This window comes from Nerophis ophidion, linkage group LG18 (genome assembly GCF_033978795.1).
Source record: "Nerophis ophidion isolate RoL-2023_Sa linkage group LG18, RoL_Noph_v1.0, whole genome shotgun sequence".
NCBI classification, from domain to species: domain Eukaryota; kingdom Metazoa; phylum Chordata; class Actinopteri; order Syngnathiformes; family Syngnathidae; genus Nerophis; species Nerophis ophidion.
In genome coordinates, this window is record NC_084628.1 from 21,822,914 (window position 1) to 21,844,796 (window position 21,883).

The window sequence follows — 21,883 nt, forward strand, 5'->3', positions numbered from 1 at the left end:
ATGTTTACGATAACCAGACTTTTTGTAATTGAACACAAACATATGCTGAAATGTTCTAATCCTATTTATTACAAGTATGTATTTCCATGTGCAAATAATTGTGTGGGAACATCCACTGTTTCAAAGAAATATCTGACAATTTAACTTTTATAGTGTAAATACCTCACAAATGGATGTTTGGCTTTGCTGGCTTCAAATATCTCTTCCGGGTGATGGTTTATCAAGTAGGTTCTCATATTTCCCGCGGTGTGCAGAGTGCGCTCCGACCGGACACTCCGCGGCTGTGCACTGTACTTTGTGTCACCTTGGAAAACGCTCGAGACGAAGGTAGCGCTTTAGTATGCAGCCCTGCGCCACAGAGGTTATGTTTTTGCCAAGGTTTGTGTGTTAGCATCATGGATGGACTTGGATGGAATGTTTGTGATACCTCCATTAAAAAACAATTCCTCTTATCTACTCAGATCACACTTCTCCTGCATTTGTCCTCCTTTTCTGCCTTTCCGTGCTGCTCTCTGGTCCCGCGCTGCGCAGAGGATTATCAGAAATGTCGGAAAAGCGCCCAAAAAAAAATACACTTACTAAGTTTCCGTTTCACACCGGCATTTTTGTGATGATTTTGAAACCGCTTTGGCGTGGTATTCACGATACCGTTACACCCTTCGTAAATGGTGACGGGTATTAGATATCATGTGATAATCAGGCATGTGAGCGCCTTTTAAAAAAAAAAAAAGGAGAATTTCACGAAATGATGCCACGCAAGCCCCAAAAGAAAAGTTTGAAAAGCAAGACTACATTTCCAGCAATTGGGTGCATTTCTACACTATATTTTACCTTTAGATTTATTCTCATCCACCAACCTCTTTTGGTTGTCTTTTTGACACTTACAAGTCCAATTTAATCTACCACGGAACTTTTACTTTTATTAGTCATTTACAAATTTTATTATCATTGAAAATGTCATGTAAAATTTTGTAACATGCTTGATAAGAACTCAGAAAATGTTGGCAACTCTATCCTAAAGTACATACTTATCGGGTAGTATACTTACGGTGTTGAATGAATAAATGATTGAATGATCTATGGCCCCCGGGATGATATTTGATGAGTATTAGAACCAGCCCGCAGGCCGCAGCCACCTGGTGCTGTTTTTGCATGCACCAATACTACCATCAGTGTTGGCGCTAGGAATTTTCAAAATGGGTCCCCAGGGACTCCATCAAGTCATAAAAATGGGGTCCCACAGTAAATTTCTGGGGTCCCACTTTTTTGTGACCGTTTTGAAAACAAATGATAAATGGATGCATTATCCTGTTAAATATCACATTTTATATTGTGTTTTGGAAAAAGGTTGTCATCCACGTTACTTAAATCATTAAACAAAATAATACAAAAGAAAACACATTTTCATGCATATGTAAATGTTTTCAGTTATAAACATTAATTCACTTTCGTCTTTCCTTCATGGATCTAAACTTTAACGTTGCCGGTATTTTTAAAAATATATTTATTGTAATATTTTCAGAATGTGTTTGTTCTATTTTTGGCCGAAGTAAGACAAAGAAAACAATTTGAAATCGTGGTTATTTTTTAGTTTTAATGCCATGATTTTAATAGTCCGACTCGCGTGTGCACAGATTTTCCTCCATGCTGCCCCTGAGCTAAAATGAGTTTGACACCTCTGCTCTAGAACTACAACTGGTTCGGAACTAACAGTGTTGGGATGGTAATTGTTCAAATATGATGAGCTGCAAAGCATAACGCCTTCAGCAGAGTGGCTTAGAGAGCAAACGCCGGCGACTGCAAATAAGAAAGTTAGATGATATTAACTATGCTAACTAGCAAGATTGTTTCGTCACCGTTGATTATCTCCCTGTCCTTCAACTCCATCCATCCATCCATTTTCTACCGCTTATTCCCTTTCGGGGTCACGGGGGGCGCTGGCGCCTATCTCAGCTACAATCGGGCGGAAGGCGGGGTACACCCTGGACAAGTCGCCACCTCATCACAGGGCCAACACAGATAGACAGACAATACTCACACTCACATTCACACACTAGGGCCAATTTAGTGTTGCCAATCAACCTATCCCCAGGTGCATGTCTTTGGAGGTGGGAGGAAGCCGGAGTACCCGGAGGGAACCCACGCATTCACGGGGAGAACATGCAAACTCCACACAGAATGATCCCGAGCCTGGATTTGAACCCAGGACTGCAGAACCTTCGTATTGTGCGGCAGACGCACTAACCCCTCTGCCACCGTGAAGCCCGTCCTTCAACTCATTTTACTTAAATCCTATTTTTTTTTTATATTGTGCTGGCTGTGCATAAATCACCCATGGAACTTTTAATGTTAGGAGTTCTGGTCGGATGGGTTTTCCCGGGACATTTCCAGTGTTGAATGCTGCGCCAAGAAGCCATGGCTGGATAGATACCTATCGATTGCGGATATGAAAACAAAGTTAGCTCCATCTATTAATACTCCTCCTACGACTCCCATCTTTGCACGCTACAATATCTTCTTTAAAAAACACAGAATTTATCATTTCATGCGGAAAGTATGTTTAAAAACGCGAATTTATACACCATCACGGAACATTGTGGAAGCCCTCTATAAACCTATGCATGACGCTCTACCACCAAATATAAAACACACATGGACACAAACAAATCCCACACTGTGATTGGTTGGAACTTGGCAGCGTACACTCCACTAGCTCCATGACAACAGTGCAGTGCCAGCGTGTGACGGGCATTTTGAACAAACAATCAATGAAGCAATTGATGAATGCATCCATCCATCAATGTAACAAGCAGCCTACCATTCATCTTCACAGCGACCGACCAATCAGCTAATGAAGCAAACAACCACCTTTGATCCGTGCATCAGCCATAAATGGAACATTCAACTCTCCAGCAAGCGGCCAGTCAACAAACCGACCGATCGTGGACCTTACCGGGATAGAAGTCTTTGGATTTGGACAGCTTGATGGTGGCTCCCGTCTCTTTCTGCAGCTGGACGATGGTCTGTCCTCCCTTGCCAATGATGGAGCCGGCCGCATAGCTGGGAATCAGAACCTTGAGAAAGTACTCGCCTTCCTCTGCAGCGGGGAACAGGAAACAGGAAGTTAGCAATGGAGTTCTGCTTTGAACTTTCCCGACAAGCAAAGCTGAAAGCTAATCCAAAGGATGTTCGTACCTTTGTCCTCATGCACGCCATTTTTGTTTTTGAGTAATGGAAACCTAAACTCAAGACCAGTGTCAAAGGTGGATCGCGGATCATTCATTATTCCCCCAAATGTGAAGATTCCCTGTCGTCGTTGTTGCAAGCTTTCTTGCGCATTAGCATGAAGGCCTTTGATGGCGGCGGCTTCCACACTGGTCTGATCTAATTTCGGCGTCGGGCCCGAGGAATCTGGTCCTCGTCAGCGCGTTGGCACGGTGACAAGGAGAAGGCTGCTCGCTGGTGAGCTAATGGGATCCAACCCCCGCCGGTAGACGCATAGCTTCACAGGAGCGCTAGCGTGGGCGCGTTGCTCCCACCAAATGACAAAAGCAAAGATGGATCGGTCTTGATTGCGCCTGCAGCGCACAAGGAAATTACGTTTGGACCTTTGTTCCCCACCTCCATCTTATTAGCCTGATCAGATTTGAACATGAGATGGAGATGCTCTAAAAATGTTTCAGAGATGAACTTGGAACCAAGTAGAACCCGTCAATGAATAGACCTTCTGTCAGAAAGTGTGAAAGAAGCTACTAGTGTGGGCTGCATTGTAACAGCCAATTTAAGACCAAATCAAAAGAAAGAAAATACAAATAAAAAACTAAAGTACAAGTAAACCTGGGCCAATAACACATTTTGATTGATGATATATTGACCAACAAGTTAATGCCGACAAACAATATTATTGTCGACATTATTTTAATACATAATTAATCACTGATGTCATGATAATACAAAATATTACTGCATGTAGGGGTGGGCGATATGGCCTTTTATTAATATCTCGATGTTTTAAGGCCATGTCACGATAAATCTCGATATTTTGCCTTAGCCTTGAATTAACACTTGATGCATATAATCACAGCAGTATGATGATTCTATGTGTCTACATTAAAACATTCTTCTTCATACTGCATTAATATATGCTCATTTTAAACTTTCATACAGAGAGGGAAACCAAAACTAAGTCAATTTACCAAAACTGTATTTATTAAAAAGTTATTAAGCAGTGGCACAAACATTCATGTCATTTCCAAAACAGAAAGTGCAAGATTGTCAGACACATTTTAAAACAAGCTATTAGTGCACTATAGTGCATGATGTCATTAAGATGACATATCAAAACAACACTAAATTAAAGTGCAATTTTTGTTCATAACCCCACTAGAATAGTTTAAAAAAAATAAAGTGCACTTTTGTGCATGATGTCACACAAGATATTTCAATAACTGTCAAATAAAAATTAGCTGCATAATAGGAATCCAAATAGTGTATGTCCTTTGCTATGCTGCGGACGTTATCTTCTGTTTTTCACTTTTTTTCATTCGGTGTTGATGTGGAAATGTTTGCTTGAGCATTTTGTTGGTGTGGCACCGAACAGAGATGTTGACATGCGGAGTTTCAAGCACTCTTCATTCTCTAGCAGGTGACTTTTCAAATGATGGTACACATTAGCAGTGCTGCTACTTTTTGTAGCAACGCTGTTGTCGGATACTTGTTCAACATCTTACTGCATGAAGCCAAACCACCGCCAGATGTAGGACTCCCTGCTGTTTTTCTTGGGAATTAATTCTTCCTTAATTTGTTACCACATTTGCACCTTCTTTTTCTCGTATTACCACTCGCACCACACCGCTAGAATCACAGCTATTGTTGCGTGCCGCTACCTCTCTGCTCCGCCGGGCGTATGTCGTTGCACGCGCGACAGTATGTGACATATGCAAGAAAGTGCGCTTGTTTTATGTCTCTGTGAGAAGGAGAGACAAGAAATACTGAGAAGAGCCTGTAGTGTAATGTCCGCAATTAAAAGCAACTGCGTGAGAACGTATACTCCAATATCACGATATAGTCATTTTCTATATCGCACAGAGACAAACCCGCGATATATCGAGTATATTCGATATATCGCCCAGCCTAAACTGCAAGTATACCTTTCCAAATGCGATAAACTTTTATTTTTTCCTATATTTGATCATCTTTAATGGAATTGGAAACATTAAAAAAACAAAACTATAAAAAAAAAAATACACGGTCAGCAAACTTTTGCACTTTAATAAAAATCACAACTGAAAGCAATAACATCGGTTTTGTCTCTGTTAAGAAAACACTTGAGAACTTTTAGTTTTGGTAGATTTTGGCGGCGCCAGTGGATCAAAGCGGTAGTGTTTTGCCAGGAGAAGAACATATTTCCCGTGATGACTAATGCATATAGCGTCAAACTGAGATGATGGCCGCTGTAATATTGGCACAAATATTTTGTCTCTAATGGTTGTGCTGATGTGAAATAGCAGACACTATGAAGAAATATTTTTGGATTGCACTATAAACATGACGCTACTACCAATAATGTATGGGGGCGGATGCAAGTCCGAAGCAAAGAAAGACCGGTGGGAGAATTTTTTCAGAGGAAATAGTAGTGAAACTATCAGGCTGGTGGGTATTTATTGCTACCATGCAAATTTCAGATAGCGAACATTAGCATTATCATTTTGATTTGAGCATCGAAGGCCACTTACTAGTTTAGGAGGAACAAATCCAACACAACGCCGCTCTGAAATTCCTCCTCTTTGAACTCACGCTAGCGAGTGAAAGCTGGGGCAATGTTTTTCTTTTTTTGTCTCCTCAGACAAAACTTTTAGTTTATTTGGTTGTTTTGCAACTTTGGTCATGATAGCAGTAATTTCATGCAGACATTTTTCAACTTCTTTTAGTTTTGTTTGCATCGACTTCCGTCTTTTTAACGAATGGGAAAGGGGAGTGACATAGGCCATAAAGCAAGTCAGCACATTTGTAGTTTTTGTGTGGCAAGGTTCCTGCCACCCTCTTCAAAGTCACTAAGTGCCAGTGAGAGCGATACAACCCCCCTCAGGCCACGACAGAGGTATCATTCAACTAGTTGTACGTCTCAGCCCAAAAGTTATGAAAATATTTCATGAAGGTTGAAAAGTTACTTAGTTCTGCTTTAAGGAGGCGGTGAGGGTACGCTCAATTATACACAAACGAACCAATAAATAATTAAATAAAGTTATTGTGACAAGAATGATCACAGTTACCATTATTATTGCGGTATTGTTGAATGTGCTCAAAAAGTACACACACTAAATATTTCTAAGCAAGTTGTATTTTCTTTTTTAATAAGTAAAATAAATAGTACAACTTTACTGGCAGAGAAAACATAAATCATTGTTCTGGCTAAATGAGAGCCATATTAATTGTATTTGTGTATTTAAATGTGTTACCTTATTTGTAAACATTTTAGGATTTTTTTTTTTTTTTAACAAACGCAGATCGGCTGATCAGTTGTTTCACTTCCGGTTAAAATGACATCACGCGAGTTCACTTCCTGTTTAATGGACGTCCTTCTGTTTCGATGCGACACTGTAGCGTTTATACCGATAACTTTGTGTAAAGACAGCGAAGCCTTTATGTTCAATGTGAATACAGTATCTCAGTTGTTCAGGGCCATAGTGTATTTTTACAAGTTTAGCTTTGTATGACCTTTTTTATTAAGGAAAGACGTTAATATGGCTTGTTTTCATGTTAGCATTTAAGCTAATCCTTCCATCAATTCATCAAAGTGTGGGTATCAACCACGGTTTTTCTATCATTTAAATTCAATAATCGTCAGGAGTTTTACAGCCGTTATCATTATTTCCATTGATTTGCATATACTGTAGAACTGAAACCGATTCAAAAGAGTGACTCCTCTTGTAACCCGTAACAACGCATGCACATTGCGATTTATCGAGTTAATGGAGTCATGGAATATCTACCCAGGCCTGTGTGCAAAGTGAGGAAGAGATCACGTGTGTCTTCCTGCTGGAGTCCATGTGTCAGTGTGGCCTTCCTCATGTTTGATAATCCAGGACACGTAACCTCAAGGGGGCGGGGGGGAGATTAAAATAGGATTATTATTACAGGGCCACACTCTCGCACAAAAAGCGGGGCGGCTGATCTCGCGGCATGATCAACTTGTGCGTAAAAATACACCAAAATATTGAGATCCTACTGAGACCGTGCGACTCGCAGCCAGATGGACGCTTCGTCATCTTGCCATCAGCACGACTTCCTAAAGCTCGGAAATAAATACACCTCCACTAAAGCATGTTCTGGTACGATGAAGATTTTCGATCTCACACACACACACACACACACACACACCTTAATGTCCGCATATTTTAGTAGAATCATTCCTGTCCACATACGGACACGTTAGGGGGAGGCAAAGAGCAGTCCAAAGCAAGAACTGCAGAGGCCCAAACAGACCTACACCAAGGCCATAGAGTTCCAAACATGTCTGACTTGACTCTGCAGTCAATGCGTGCACAGAAAGTGTCCAGATGCAACTTTTTCCACATACGGATCAAACATGGGGAATGTTAGAAAAGGTTTCATCAAGTGAAAGTAGTCAAACAGAGAAAAATGGTAGGTAGATGGGGGGGAAATAATCGATGCGTCGCAATTTGGACATGGGCGATTGTAAAATCGATTAGTAAATGTCCATAATCGATTATTTATTTATAAAAATTAAGTAATGCAGACAATTCTAACATTCGGCTGACCGTTTCCTGATTTTAGGGCACTTTGGTTTTGCACACGTTTCCATCAATTCAATAACTTTGACGGGAACTAATTCAACTGTTTCTTTTCATAAATACACTGTTTTTAAATGTTGCAAGTGATTTGGTGGTGGAATAATAGGTCTCAAATATTTGCGTTAATTGAGATTTATTAATATTTAGTGCCTACTTACCGTATTTTTCGGACTATAAGTCGCAGTTTTTTTCATAGTTTGGGGGTGCGACATATACTCCGGAGCGACTTATGTGTGAAATTATTAACACACTACCGTAAAATATCAAACAATATTATTTATCTCATTCGCGGAGGAGACGAAGATAATGTCAGCAATCGTCACACACACACATCAACCAATAAGAATTCGGCGGAGTAGGGTCATGGCAGAAGTGCATTGTGGGTCATGGAATGCTAACTGCCATATGCTATATGCTACTGCCGTAGCTATTAAAATGGATCATTTCATCGTTGGCGGTAACTTATAAAAACTGAGAAGGGCTGAAAAAAAATGGCACCGAAATGAAATCATGTACTGCAGATTACACAATATCAATTAATATTATGTATCTCATTCGCGGAAGAGACCAAGAAAATGTCAGCAATCGTCACACACAAGTCAGCAATCGTCACACACACGTCAGCAATCGTCACAGACACGTCAACCAGTAAGAATTCGGCGGGGGAGGGTCATGGCAGAAATGCATTGTGGGCCATGGAATGCTAACTGCTATATGCTATACGCTACTGCCGTAGCTATTAAAATGGATCATTTCATCGTTGGCGGTAACTTATAAAAACTGAGAAGGGCTGAACAAAAATGGCACCAAAAAGGAGATCATGTACTGCAGATTACAAGCTGGACGTAGTGAAATATGCAGCAGAAAACGACAAGAGGAAGCGGCGCATACCTTTGGAGTTGATAGAGTTGTTTAGAAGCGACATCGAGGAAGAAGATTTCATCGGATTTATCGATTAGGAGTGACAGATTGTTTGGTAAACGTATAGCTTGTTCTATATGTTATAGTTATTTGAATGACTCTTACCATAATATGTTACGTTAACATACCAGGCACGTTCTCAGTTAGTTATTTCTGCGTCATATAACGTACACTTATTCAGCCTGTTGTTCAATATTCTTTATTTATTTTAAATTGCCTTTCAAATGTCTATTCTTGGTGTTGGATTTTATCAAATACATTTCCCCCAAAAATGCGACTTATTCTCCAGTGCGACGTATATATGTTTTTTTCTTTATTTATTATGCATTTTTGGCCGGTGCGACATATACTCCGAAAATTACGGTATATCACGTTAATCAATTTTTTTCATCTCTTACATTACTGTTGCTGCACGCCAGCTGCCTCATCCTCTTGTGTGTTTACGTGTGTAGTTTATGGTTATTGATTAGATCAAATCTGATTCAGGATAATTTTGTCTTGAGTCCGTCCTCCTCACACACCTTGTGCGTGTTGAAAGTAAACGCTAAATTATTGGTCCAAGACTGGAGTTATCAACATTTTGTTGTCAACAAATATTAAGTTAATTAATGCATTTTTGGATGGCAGCACGATGGAGCAGTCGTTAGCGCTTGTGCCTTACGGCGAAAAGACTTCTATTCACGGATTCGGGCTCTTTCTGTGTGTAGTTTGTATAATGCTTGATTAGTGAAACGAAAATAAATGTAAAACTGCATCAATAATTGGATCGTAGCTCCTGAATCATAATGGAATCGTGAGGTGCCCAAAGATTCCCACCTCTGATGGTGGGTATGAAAAATATTAACCTATTCAATTTAACCCTCTCGAAAAGATTTCAGCGGTCTTTAAATTGAAGTGGAGTGAAAATAGTTTTGGCCGATAACTCGCGGACACATAACGCAGTAAGTTAAATGATGCAGAGACGTTTTTTACTGGATATTTTCAAATACGCTGCCTTGGTTACGTCGTATGTGTAAGTAATATGCAGCTGTAGTTATTTGGGACTTGCTTATGTTGACAAATGTGCTGCAATAAAAGCCACCTATTTGCCTAGCTTGTGTGCTATTGTGTGCTTAGCTCTTATGTATCTGCTAGCTCCTAGAAGTGTGGAGCTTTGCTTTTACCTTTTGTAAATGACTTCACTGAAAAACATGATCAAATGTGTGTGCTGATTAGAAGATGTTAACTTTGAACATGTAAACACGCTGCGGGATCGCTTGTGCTTTATTGGCCAGTTTGATGCAAGCTGATGACCAAAATTGACTCCAAACACCCATAATCGAAAGGAAATATATTCAAAATATATATGCAGGATAAAAAGACAGTAATATACAGCAGTGGTTCTCAAATGAGGGTATGCGTACCCCTGGGGGTACTTGAAGGTATGCCAAGGGGTACGTGAGATTTTTTTTAAAAATATTCTAAAAATAGCAACAATTAAAAAATCCTTTATAAATATATGTATTGAACAGTACTTCAACAAAATATGAATGTAAGTTCATAAACTAAAAAAATAATACAACAATGCAATATTCAGTGTTGATAGCTAGATTTTTTGTGGATATGTTTTATTTTCTGTGAAGAAATGTTTAGAATTAAGTTCATGAATCCAGATGGATCTCTATCACAATCCCCAAAGAGGGCAGTTTAAGTTGATGATTACCTCTATGTGTAGAAATCTTTATTTATAATTTAATCACTTGTTTATTTTTCAACAAGTTTTTAGTTGTTTTTATATCTTTTTTTCCAAATAGTTCAAGGTAGACCACTACAAATGAGCAATATTTTGCACTGTTATACAATTGAATAAATCAGAAACTAATGACATAGTGCTGTATTTTACTTCTTTATCTCTTTTTTTCAACAAAAAATGCTTTGCTCTGATTAGGGGGTACTTGAATTAAAAAAATGTTCACAGGGGTACATCACTGAAAAAAGGTTGAGAACCACTGATATACAGGTTAAGATCAAGTCTCAGTTCTGACTCATTGCACCCATTCGCGAGTGGAGGGCGGGGCTTCGGGCCACCAACGTCTATTTCCTGTCCACGTTGGCGCCTCCAACCTTCGTCCAAGTGACCTCCTCTCACACACAAAACCAAGCGGTGGCCGCAGGACAAAAATAAACAAAGATGGTGGATTTTCGGTATAAAAAAAGAAAAAGCGGCGTCATTGTTCCAAACTACTTTTCAGCACTGCCCGCTCCTGAGAGCTCCAAACTGGACCAGCTCTGTTCTGGTGTTGTGGGTCACAAGAGGCAGGAAACAAGCTCCGCCCTGTCTTTCCTTACGATGAAAGACAAAGAGCAGGGAGCTCAAATGTGCACGAGGCTTTGCGCACTCGTGTCCAGACTGAATTTTCCTACACTGCAAAAAAGAGCTGTCAAAATATGATTTAAAAAAAGACTGGATTTTAGGAAAATTACAACACACGAGTGAAATTAACTAGCTGAATAGACACATAATTTTACTTGATAAAATATTCTAAATTAAAATTTGTATAGCGAGAAATTAGCAGGACTTTTAAACTAAAAATAGGTATTTTAATAATAACAATAAAAATACATTTTAAGTTATAAGCGCCTTTTAAAAAACCCAAGGAAACTTTATAATGCACATTTAAAATAACTAATTAATTTTATTCTGAAAACCACTTGCCATTTTTAAATTAAGCATTCTTGGGATGTTGAAAAGCTTTACACAAGATCTTCTATGTGGGGCAAAGAAAACCAAATATATTTTGTTATTATTCCTATGTTAAACTTGGACAGAAAAATACAATTATTCATGCTAAAATCAAGATTAATCACTGACTAATAACAAGTAAATAGCTCTTAAAATAGTGAACTTTCTAGAAATACAATTTTAAATCTTCTGATAGTTTGCAGTGCACTAGCAAACATTTTAAACAACTCTTTGGCGTTTTTTGCTGTTGCCTGCCTGAGTCGTCGTCAAATTTTAATGCTACTGGTTCAGCGAAGCTCAATGTGCGATCATTCCGTTTCATCTTTCCCTCTGGACCCCCTGTGCTCTTCCCATCATGCACTTATTCTTCCTCTTTTCCACACCCCTCCCATCACGTCGCTGCGGTGACCCACTTGTGCGACGCGCGAAGCCTTCAGACTGCCCTGCTTTCGATGGAGGCTAGCTAATTATAACCAGGCCGCTTTAATAAGGCGGGGGAATCGGTAAATAGGAAACACAAAAACACTTCCCCCGCCAGCAGAACGTCGGAGGTGCCTTCCTAGCAACGCGTCGTGCGTTACATCACCACGGCGACCAGGCTGTACAGAGCTAGACTAGACTTTTGATGATATGAGACCACTACATGCATACTGCCCGCCCATTGCGCTTCATTTAAAACTCCTGCATTTTACAGCCCATGGTGGTTTTAGGGGCATTGTGCAAGAACACAGGCAGAACCAATAAAATCTGCTGAGAGCTTTTTATACAAACAGGCCAAAATTAAGTCGTCGCTGCAAACATCCCGCTACAAGTAGTCCTGATGGTCTCCAGCAGGCGACATTATCTTCTTTCCAAACAACAAACAAGCCACTTCTACGTTTCCCTTCACTATCAGGAGATGACAATAAACACACACACAGCGTGTGAACGTCCGTTCGTTTAGTACACAGTAAGAGGCGAGAGTTGTGGCAGGACCCGCCTGGTCAAAATGCCCTGAGAATCAAACAGTTCGTGGAGAAAACTCCCTACTTATTCAACCAGGCTCAGTTGGATTTTTTCCGCTTTACAAAGCTCAGGAGCGCGTGGCCTAGTCAGAAATAATTCGAAGGGACGGCAAAGATCTTGTCACTGTTTGGATGCCGTATATTACTTTGAACGCCAGAGAACACTTGTTTGGATTTAAAATAGCGGTACATCTTTTCTGACACGCCTCATTATATACAGTGCATGTCCAACAGAGGTGGCATGGCACTAACCCACTCAGTAGTCCCTTCCAAATTATATGAAACAGTGGGTGGGGCTAAAGGTGTCCGCTCGTGGCTGCTTGAGCCAAAAAGTCTCTGGAACGTGAAGTTTATGTAAAAGGCAACAAAATAAGAAGACAGGAATATTCCAATATACATTCAATAACAAAGTCAATAATGGTAGGTGTCATGTGACCTCACATGAAATCCAGTAGCCGTGAGTTTGTTGTCAAAATAATCCTGCTTTCCATTTGTACAAGGAAGTCAGAATTTACTAGTTCCTAGTCGGATGTTTCAAGTGGAACGCCCCCGCCCCGGTCGAATTTCTTACTCAAAAAGACGTAAAGTTCTCATCGCTTAAAAATACCCGCTAATAGTGTAACAAAAGCTCCAGTAATATTTTTTTTTTCACACTAAATAAGCCGCATACATGTTACTGTCGTGTAAATTACTGTTTGTCATGTGGTATTGATAAACTAAAATAGTGGAATATCGTGAAAAAATAATACCCAACAAAATGCTTGAAAATATCTTGAGTTGCATGTTATGAACCTATGTCATGTAGTAGTTTTACAAGGTGAAACTAAATAGCAGTTTTACAGGGTGAATCTAATATACGGCGTAGGTTCATAACATGCAACTCAAATTATTTCAAGCCTTTTTTTGGCATTATTTTTTCACGATATTCAAATTTTTTGGAGCCTAGTTTATATGATAGTTTTACAAGGTGAAAGTAAATAGTAGTTTTACAAGGTGAATGTAATATATGGCATAGGCTCATAACATTCAACTCAAGATATTTCAAGCATTTGTTGATATAATTATGATAAATATGGCTTACAACTTGTGAAAACCTTGAATTGAAAATCTCAGAAAAGTTGGTGATTTCAAAAACTGTAAGCAAAGATCATAATAATCATAAAAAACGTTGACATATCTCACTTTGAATGTAATGACTTAAAAGAGCCATATGTAATAATTGCATATCAAGTCATCATTAAATGGCCCTAATATGTCAAAAATCATTATTAAATCATGTTCTTTTCGAATACCTCTATAACTGACAACAGTAGTTCAGCAGGGATATGCTCATTTCAAATTTAGATTTACAGCCCCGAAAATTGTTATTGTTCCCATTTCGCTGTCCAGCCATCTACCATTTGATCAATTAGAAAGTCTGTGAGTCTGTCACATCAGGTTGTCAGTTATGCACCGCCCTCTTTGTTTGGCTACTGTCACTGATAAAGTTACTGAATATGCCTGACCTTAGTAAATGGCGTCGTTACGATTCTCAACTTATTCATGAAAAAGCCAGGAACAAAATGAGTATTTGTATCGGGGATGCCTTTGAAAGATGGAGATGATTAAAGGCGGAGAAGATTTTTTCATCTGATGCCAAACTTGTTAATTTCCTTCTTGATTAGTAAGTCAGGCATTGACGGTTTCTTATTACTCGTAATATATGGAACTTGACATTTGTTATGTAAACGATATTGTCCAAAACAATCTATAATCTTGTCTAACAAAGCTAGTATGTTCGTGCAACGAATGCTTAAGTTGATGGTGCTTCGCTCCTAGTGTAATGCTTCGCATGCTAGCCCGGTCAATGACACATCGACATATAGGCTAACAGGAGAAATATATGCCCGTTATCTTATATGTCGATGTGTATTCGACCTGACAGGGCAAAATATTTTTTCGACAAATAAAACCTATGTGGATATGGGTAGTGTCGCTGCCTATTTCCTTCTCAATATGCTGAATCGCTTAGGAAATGGGTTCCAACATTAGCACGACAGCTAAATCACATGATAAAAGAAATCCTCATTTGTGTAGCCAATAGGCAGACCTTGGTAAAATGTCTCCTCTTTAGTTTTGGGCATACATTAGGCCGCTAAGCATGCTTTACTTATTTTCACCAGAATAACCATTGCTAGCGTTGATTGTAGTTGGTTTTAGTTTTCTGATAGCACTGACAATAACCATATGACTGTCATTTGTTGTGATATTGTGTGTGACATACTTATTCCTGAAAATAGTTCTGTGTAAAATGTGTTGGTTAGAGATCTGTTATTGACAAAATGCTTGTCTATTCAGCTATTATGATTCCAACACGTCAAACTCTAGTACAGGGGTGTCAAACTCAAATACAGAGTGGGCCAAAATTTAAAACTGAACAAAGCCGCGGGCCAAGGTTGAACAAATTAACCTTTTAATAGGGAACTAAACAGGTTTTGCAATGAATATTGAACAAGCAAGGCTTAAATAGCGCAGCACGGTGGTACAGGGGTTAGTGCATCTGCCTCACAATACGAAGGTACTGAGTAATCCTGGGTTCAATCCCGGGCTCGGGATCGTTCTGTGTGGAGTTTGCATGGTCTCCCTGTGACTGCGTGGGTTCCCTCCGGGTACTTGGGCTTGCTCCCATGGAACAGGCAGAGCTTATATAATGTAATAGTGCAAAATCAACTTTCAAAAAAACAAACTAAAAAACATCAGTGGTATATTAAATAAAATGTAATTAAACAAATTAATGCTTCTTTTCTATTTGCAGCCTTCTGAGGTAAATATCAACATTAACTTTTTACATAGGCTAATAAATTCGAAAATAAAATTAAAATTAGGTGGGGGGGGTTTGGTGGTAGCGGGGGATGTATATTGTAGCATTCCGGAAGAGTTAGTGCTGCAAGGGGTTCTGGGTATTTGTTCTGTTGTGTTTATGTTGTGTTACGGTGCGGGTGTTCTCACGAAATGTGTTTTGTCATTCTTGTTTGGTGTGGGTTCACAGTGTGGCGCATATTTGCAACAATGTTAAAGTTGTTTATACGGCCACCCTCAGTGTGACCTGTATGGCTGTTGACCGAGTATGTGTGTGTGAAAGCCGCATATATTATGTGACTTGGCCAGCACGCTGTTTATATGGAGGAAAAGAGGACGTGACGGCATGTTGTAGAGCAATGGTCCCCAACCTTTTTGTATCCGCGGACCGGTCAACGCTTAATAATTTGTCCCGCAGCCCGGGTGGGGGTTGTCCTTTTTTTTTTTTTTTTCTTTCTTTATCATGAAAAAGGGACGTTTTTGTCATGAAAAAGGGAGGTTTTTGTGGTCGGTGCACTAATTGTAAGTGTATATTGTGTTTTTTATGTTGATTTAATTAAAAAAAATACAATAAAATGTTTTTACTTAAAACATTTTTATTTTTTTTTTAATAAAAATTAATAAAAAATTGTTCTGCGGCCCGGTGGTTGGGGAACACTGTTGTAGAGGACAGTGCCTTTAAGGCACGCTCCCAATATTGTTGTCTGGGTGGAAATCGGGAGAGTGGTTGCCCAGGGAGATTTTCGGGAAGGGCACTAAACTTTGTGAGTCTCCCGGGAAAATCGGGAGGGTTGGCAAATATGAGTATTAGCGGTGAATGTGGTGTTACCGGCAGGCCAACTCTAATGTTAATTTGATATTGCCTCAAGGGCCAAATGAAATTAAACGGAGGGCCAAATTTGGCCCACGGGCCAGAGTTTTACACCCATGCTCTAGTAGGAGGCAGTGGAAGTTGGAAGTTCTTGGAGTAGCCCAGTCGATCGAGCTGGATTCGACTGCGCATCTGGTAACTTCAGTCAGGGAAAGGACTACAGAATTTTGACAGTGATTGCAGTACCATTTCTGCCCACATTATTACATATGGATTCCTTTAATATCAGATCTTAGTTTCACACTTGAAGATAAATGATGACATTAATGAACTTTTTGCACAATGTTGTAATATTTTTCTGTGTACTACATCGCTAACAATGGCCTCCTTGTGGTTCCTCTTAAACCACCGTGTTTGAAGGTTGCAAAAGGACTTCATATTTATTTAAGTTTTTTATATTCAGACAAGGCAAGCGGAAGAATAGCTTTTGTGGATATGGCCATCTTGAATTCTGACCTCGTAACTCGGCTCTGTCGTCGTTCCCAGCTCCAACTTCCAACTTTGAAGAAAAGCGTCGATACGGGAATAGGAGATCATTTTTGGGCCAGAAAGTAACTAGCTGCTAACTAACAAACGGACACACAAGCCAACGAAAGGTTCCATGTTTTGTTTGAGCAGTGCTGTTGCAAACATCTTTAACTGGTATGGCTTTAAAGTTAAATCCCTATTCAACTCGTGGCTCGGGGGCCAAATCCGACTCGGGTATGACACCATATTGGCCCTGAGTGCAGTTCAAAACTAGTGAGAAACATTTTTTCAGCAATTTCCAAAAAACACTATTGTCCGCCTCTCCCATTGACAGATCCTTGCATTGACATTTTAACCACATTAGTCAACATAGAACTCTGGGGTCCAAACTTGTGATTTATATAACGGAGGCGTGCCTCAAAGAACAGCAGAGCGCTTCTGGAGCTTTGACAAAATCAATAGAAAATCAAACTACTGCGATTAAACAAAATAATAATAACAGTTAAGTGAGAAGTCCAGTCCCCCAATCCTTACCATTTAGAAAACCTGGCCCCCAAAACAGTTTAGTTGAATATCCCTGCTATGACACCTTCAGAACCACAGTTTTAAAGAAAGCCCTATTTAAGAACTTTCAGTTTTGGTTGATTTTGGCAGCGCCAGTGGACCAAAGCGGTAGGTAGTGTTTTGCCAGAAGAAGACCACATTTCCCAGTATGACTAGTGCTACTGACATGATGACTACCTAATATTGGCACAAATATTAGGCCTCTAATGACTATGCTGATGTTAAATAGCAGACACTATCAAGAAATGATCTTGGATTGCGCTACAAACATGACACTACTACCATGCGCATGCAAGTCTGAAACAAAGTTGGGAGAGTTTTTCGAAGGAAGTAGTAGTGAAACTATCACGCTGGTGGCTATTTATTGCTACCACACATATTTCCCAACATTAGCATTATCATTTTGATTTGAGCATCTAAAGTCACTTGCTAGTCCAGCAGGAACAAAGTGAAGCCGGCATTGGTCTAAAATTCCTCGTCTTTTGAGCTCACGCCAGCGATTGAAAGCTAGGGCAATGTTGATCCTGACTGTTCTTTTAAACGGGTAAGCCCTATTTTCATTTTTTTTGTCTCTTTAGACAAAACTTTTTGTTTCTTTGGTTGTTTTGGAGCTACTGCCATTATCGCAGTAATTTCATGCAGGCGTTCTCATCAACGTCCGTCTTTTCAACAAATGGGAAAGGGGGTATGGCGTATGCCGTAAAGCAAGTCAGCACATTTGTAGTTTTTTGTGTGGCAGGTTTCCTGCCACCCTCCTCAAAGCCGCTAAGTGCCAGTGGAGCGATACAGACCTCCTCAGGCCATGACAGAGGTGACATTCAACTTGCTGTAAGTCCATGTATCATCCCAAAAGTTTTGAAAACATTTTTTGAAGGTTGAAAAGTTACTTAGTGCTGCTTCAATACCCATCCATCCATCCATCCATTTACTACCGCTTGTCCCTTTTTGGGGTCGCGGGGGGTCGCTGGGGCCTATCTCAGCTGCATTCGGGCGGAAGGCGGGGTACACCCTGGACAAGTCGCCGCCTCATCGCAGGCTTTAATACCCTCAGACTAGAAACGTTTTCAAAGTTCTTGTTCTCCCTTTCTTGCTCCTGTGCTCAATAAGACAAGTATTTCAGGCTGACAACATAATGAGCACGTCAAGCCTTCAAAAGTCCAAACAGGACCAGAACCAAGTGGTATAATTATTCATTCCCATCTAGCTGATTGGCTCTGATTGCTACCTGGAGAGCTTCATGGTGACCCTCAGCATCATGTGCTTCATGCGTGTTCATAACAGTGGGATCCTCTTGCCCCCATTTAAAACGTTCCTGCCGTGTGTGTATGCTATTTCCAGCTTGAATAAACTTGGTTCAACGTGTGTGTGTGTGTGTTGTGTAGTGGTGGAAGTGCTCCATCGTAAATAATAAACTTTCATCCAGCTAGTAAACAGACCAATCGGTTGCTAAGGCCTCTTCAGACCCTACGGGCCCAGAATAGGCTCCACATGCTGCGGGATTGAAAGCTCAAATCCCTGGATCTGGTGTCCCCGGGCCGGGGTGATGGCAGAGGGGGCAAAGGAGGGGGCGTGTCACTTGCCTAGAGAGAGAGGTCCTCTCTCATGTTGCATCTTCGCTAAGACAAACATACTAACACTCATCCGCTCGAGTCTTTTACTTATTATTTGCTTATTTTGGACATGTTTACCACCTCCAAGTATACAAAGTGACATGTTTTGCTGGGCTTAAATGTGCAGAAAATTTAGCTCTGCCAATCCCACTTTTCAACAGAATACAACATGTGCTAACATACTTGGACCATGATGCACACTTTTGTGCGCTTATTACTTCATTCTGTTTTGGTTTGGCCAAAGTACAACGTTTTATCCCAGTTAATAAACATGAATGCGGTGTTTGGAACCTGCACAGCGCGTTACAAACTTCTTTTTTTTTTTTTTAGTGTGAGGGAGAAAACAGCCTTGGCTGGACAGTGGGAGGGGGGGTTGGCCTCTGGGGACTCAAATATTCATCTTGTCAAAAGCGGAGAGAGTTAAGGGGAGACATGCTTTGTCTAACACCCCCCCAGTCCTGGGGGGTGTTGTTGGGGGTTGCGCACACACAAACACGTAAAGCCCCGCCAGCTGTCTACGGGCTGAAAGATGGCCGCCGTCACACCGGAATACACTCGGAGCTCATTGGGAAAGTAAGTGTCTTTGTACTTTTTGCACAGCGGCCGGCGAGCGCTAACTTCTTGACAGCAGCCAGCCGCCATTTTGGACATGACCGCGCCGCCAAGCGATGCATCCAAAATCTGCGCAAAATTTTTCGTTTTGATTCGTTTTGAATCAGGAAGCGATTAAAACGGCTCGATACCGCAATGTGACATCAAAGCGGCCATGCTAACAATGCTAACGGCGGCGGCCTCTCTGCCTGCACTGTGGGTGTATTGTTTGGCGTTTTCAGCAAGGGGGAGGTGAACGCTGCTTTTCCAGTGATCCTTGCTTGGATCAGCCTTTTTCGTCATCCCCTCATCCATATTTATAGCTGCCCGTGCTCCTATCAGTGAGCCACTAGCCGGAACAACCAACTGCACGCCTCGCAAGGCAGGAACGTTCCCGCCTATTCGCCCCACCCTGTCTTTTTTTTTTTTTTTTTTTTAATAAACTGTTATGCAGTATTTTGGATTTATTTTTTTCTCTAAGTGCGTAGGTAGAGAGGAGAGGTCGAAGCGATTGGCTTCGTCGTCCTGCCGGATCGATCCGCAGCATCGGTTGCCAAGCGATTGATGGAGGAGGACGAGGAGGAGGCGTGAGGGTCTGGAGGAGAGCATGATTAGAATGGATGAGGAGGAAGGAGTACCAGATAGAACATTGTGTTCTCCATGGGGCCAAAGGACGACACGGAGAAGAAGTAGACGTCTCGTTAATTAAAAACATGATTACTTTCTACTTCCTGTTAGCCACTTTCCTCCTACAGCTCTCCACTATAAAAAGATGATCCATTCTGAGCAACAGCTTGCATCAATAGCAGCAGCGGCAGTTCGATAAAGCGTGTGTGTGTGTGTGTGTGTGTGTGTGTGTGTGTGAGACTGAACGTCCTGACCTTGCAAAAAATTGCTGTGCCAGTCCTTCCATTTACAAAATGAAACAAACATCACAGAGACCGAGAGGGCAATGTTAAGGAAAAAGGAAAGAACAAGACAAAGGGATTAAGAAAAGGAAAAGCTGTGGAAGAAGGAAAATAAAGTTGGGGAGGGTTGTTAAGGAAAAAGAAATCCAAGGAATGCTAAAGAAAGAAAGAGGAAAAGAAGAAGGGGAATTCAAAGGTAAATGTAAAATAAGGTTAAAAAAAATAAAAAAAAGTAGAAGCAAAGCAAAGACAAGAAATAAAAAATGGTGTATTACAAGGGTTAACCATACTGCAGCATTGGTAACCATGGCAACTGACAGTACAGACGTGCCTCAAGGTCATCTTTGGCTCCTCCGCTGCTTTGCCTCCGCTAACTTGCCGCGTTGCCGAGAGCGATGAAACGAAACGCCTCGCCAGCCATGCGACACCTAACGAGGACGTGCTCGTTAGCTGCGAGAAGGCTACGGCAGTTATGTCAAATATCAAACGGCGCGTCGTTTGCTTTTTTTTTTTTATCCTTGCCTACGTCCCCGAACTGACACCAACGCGCTGATAGAATATATAAACTTTTTGATATGGAGCTAACTGGAGTGTGGCCATAACACCATTTAGTGGAAAACTTTTCTTTTGTTTTTCTTTTTTTTGGCTTTCAATAAGGTCATAAAATAAAAACTCACTTTCAGCTTGTCTGCATTTGTCGTCTTTCGGTCACCAAAATCTACCTCCGAAAACACTTGTCTTTCCAAGTACCACGATAATGACCAACATTGACATACGGTAGCCTAGTAGGCCTAAGTAGTCATTGAAAACAATGCAGAGGTTTCATTTAACAAGTATATTTAATATGTTTGGCCACCGTAACATTACACACAGTTTGAGCAATTACACTGTGTCTGAATATTTGAAAATAAAACACAAATTAATTTAAGTGATTCACATAAAAATACAGTAACGTAGTAGGCCTAAGTATCCATAAAAACAAGGCAGAGATTATATTTGACAAGTGTATTCAATATGTTTGGCCACTGTAACATTACACACAGTTTGAATATTGGAAAATAAAACGCTTACCATTTAATCAAGTGATTCACATTTAAATACAGTTTGAATATTGGAAAATAAAACATCCATCCATCTTCTACCGCTTGTCCCTTACAGGGGTACAGGGGTCACGGGGGGTGCTGGAGCCTATCCCAGCTGCACAAGGGCACTTATCACTTGAAGGCCTACTGAAACCCACTACTACCCACCACGCAGTCTGATAGTTTATACATCAATGATGAAATATTAACATTGCAACACATGCCAATACGGCCTTTTTAGTTAACTGAATTACAATTTTAAATTTCCCGGGAGTTTCGTCTTCAAAACGTCGTGTAATGATGACGTGTACGCAAGACGTCACGGGTTTTTAGGAAGTATGAGCGCTGCACACACACACAGCTAAATGTCGTCTGCTTTAACGGCATAAACATACAGTTTTTTAGACATCTGTGTTGCTGAATCTTTTGCAATTTGTTCAATTATTATTGGAGAAGTCACAGTAGAAAGATGGAGTTGGGAAGCTATAGC

At 40.5% G+C, this 21,883-nt stretch overlaps 1 protein-coding gene across 4 annotated transcripts in view; it reads right to left on the reverse strand.

The window, feature by feature from the left end:
* Window positions 1-21,883, reverse strand: part of nova2 (NOVA alternative splicing regulator 2) — a 111,258-nt gene that overhangs the window by 62,487 nt on the left and 26,888 nt on the right. For all 4 annotated transcript variants that reach the window (XM_061877617.1, XM_061877616.1, XM_061877615.1 and 1 more), the window contains one exon: window positions 2,954-3,097. In XM_061877617.1, the coding sequence (XP_061733601.1) occupies window positions 2,954-3,097 (144 nt within the window). The remainder of the gene's footprint in view (window positions 1-2,953; window positions 3,098-21,883) is intronic.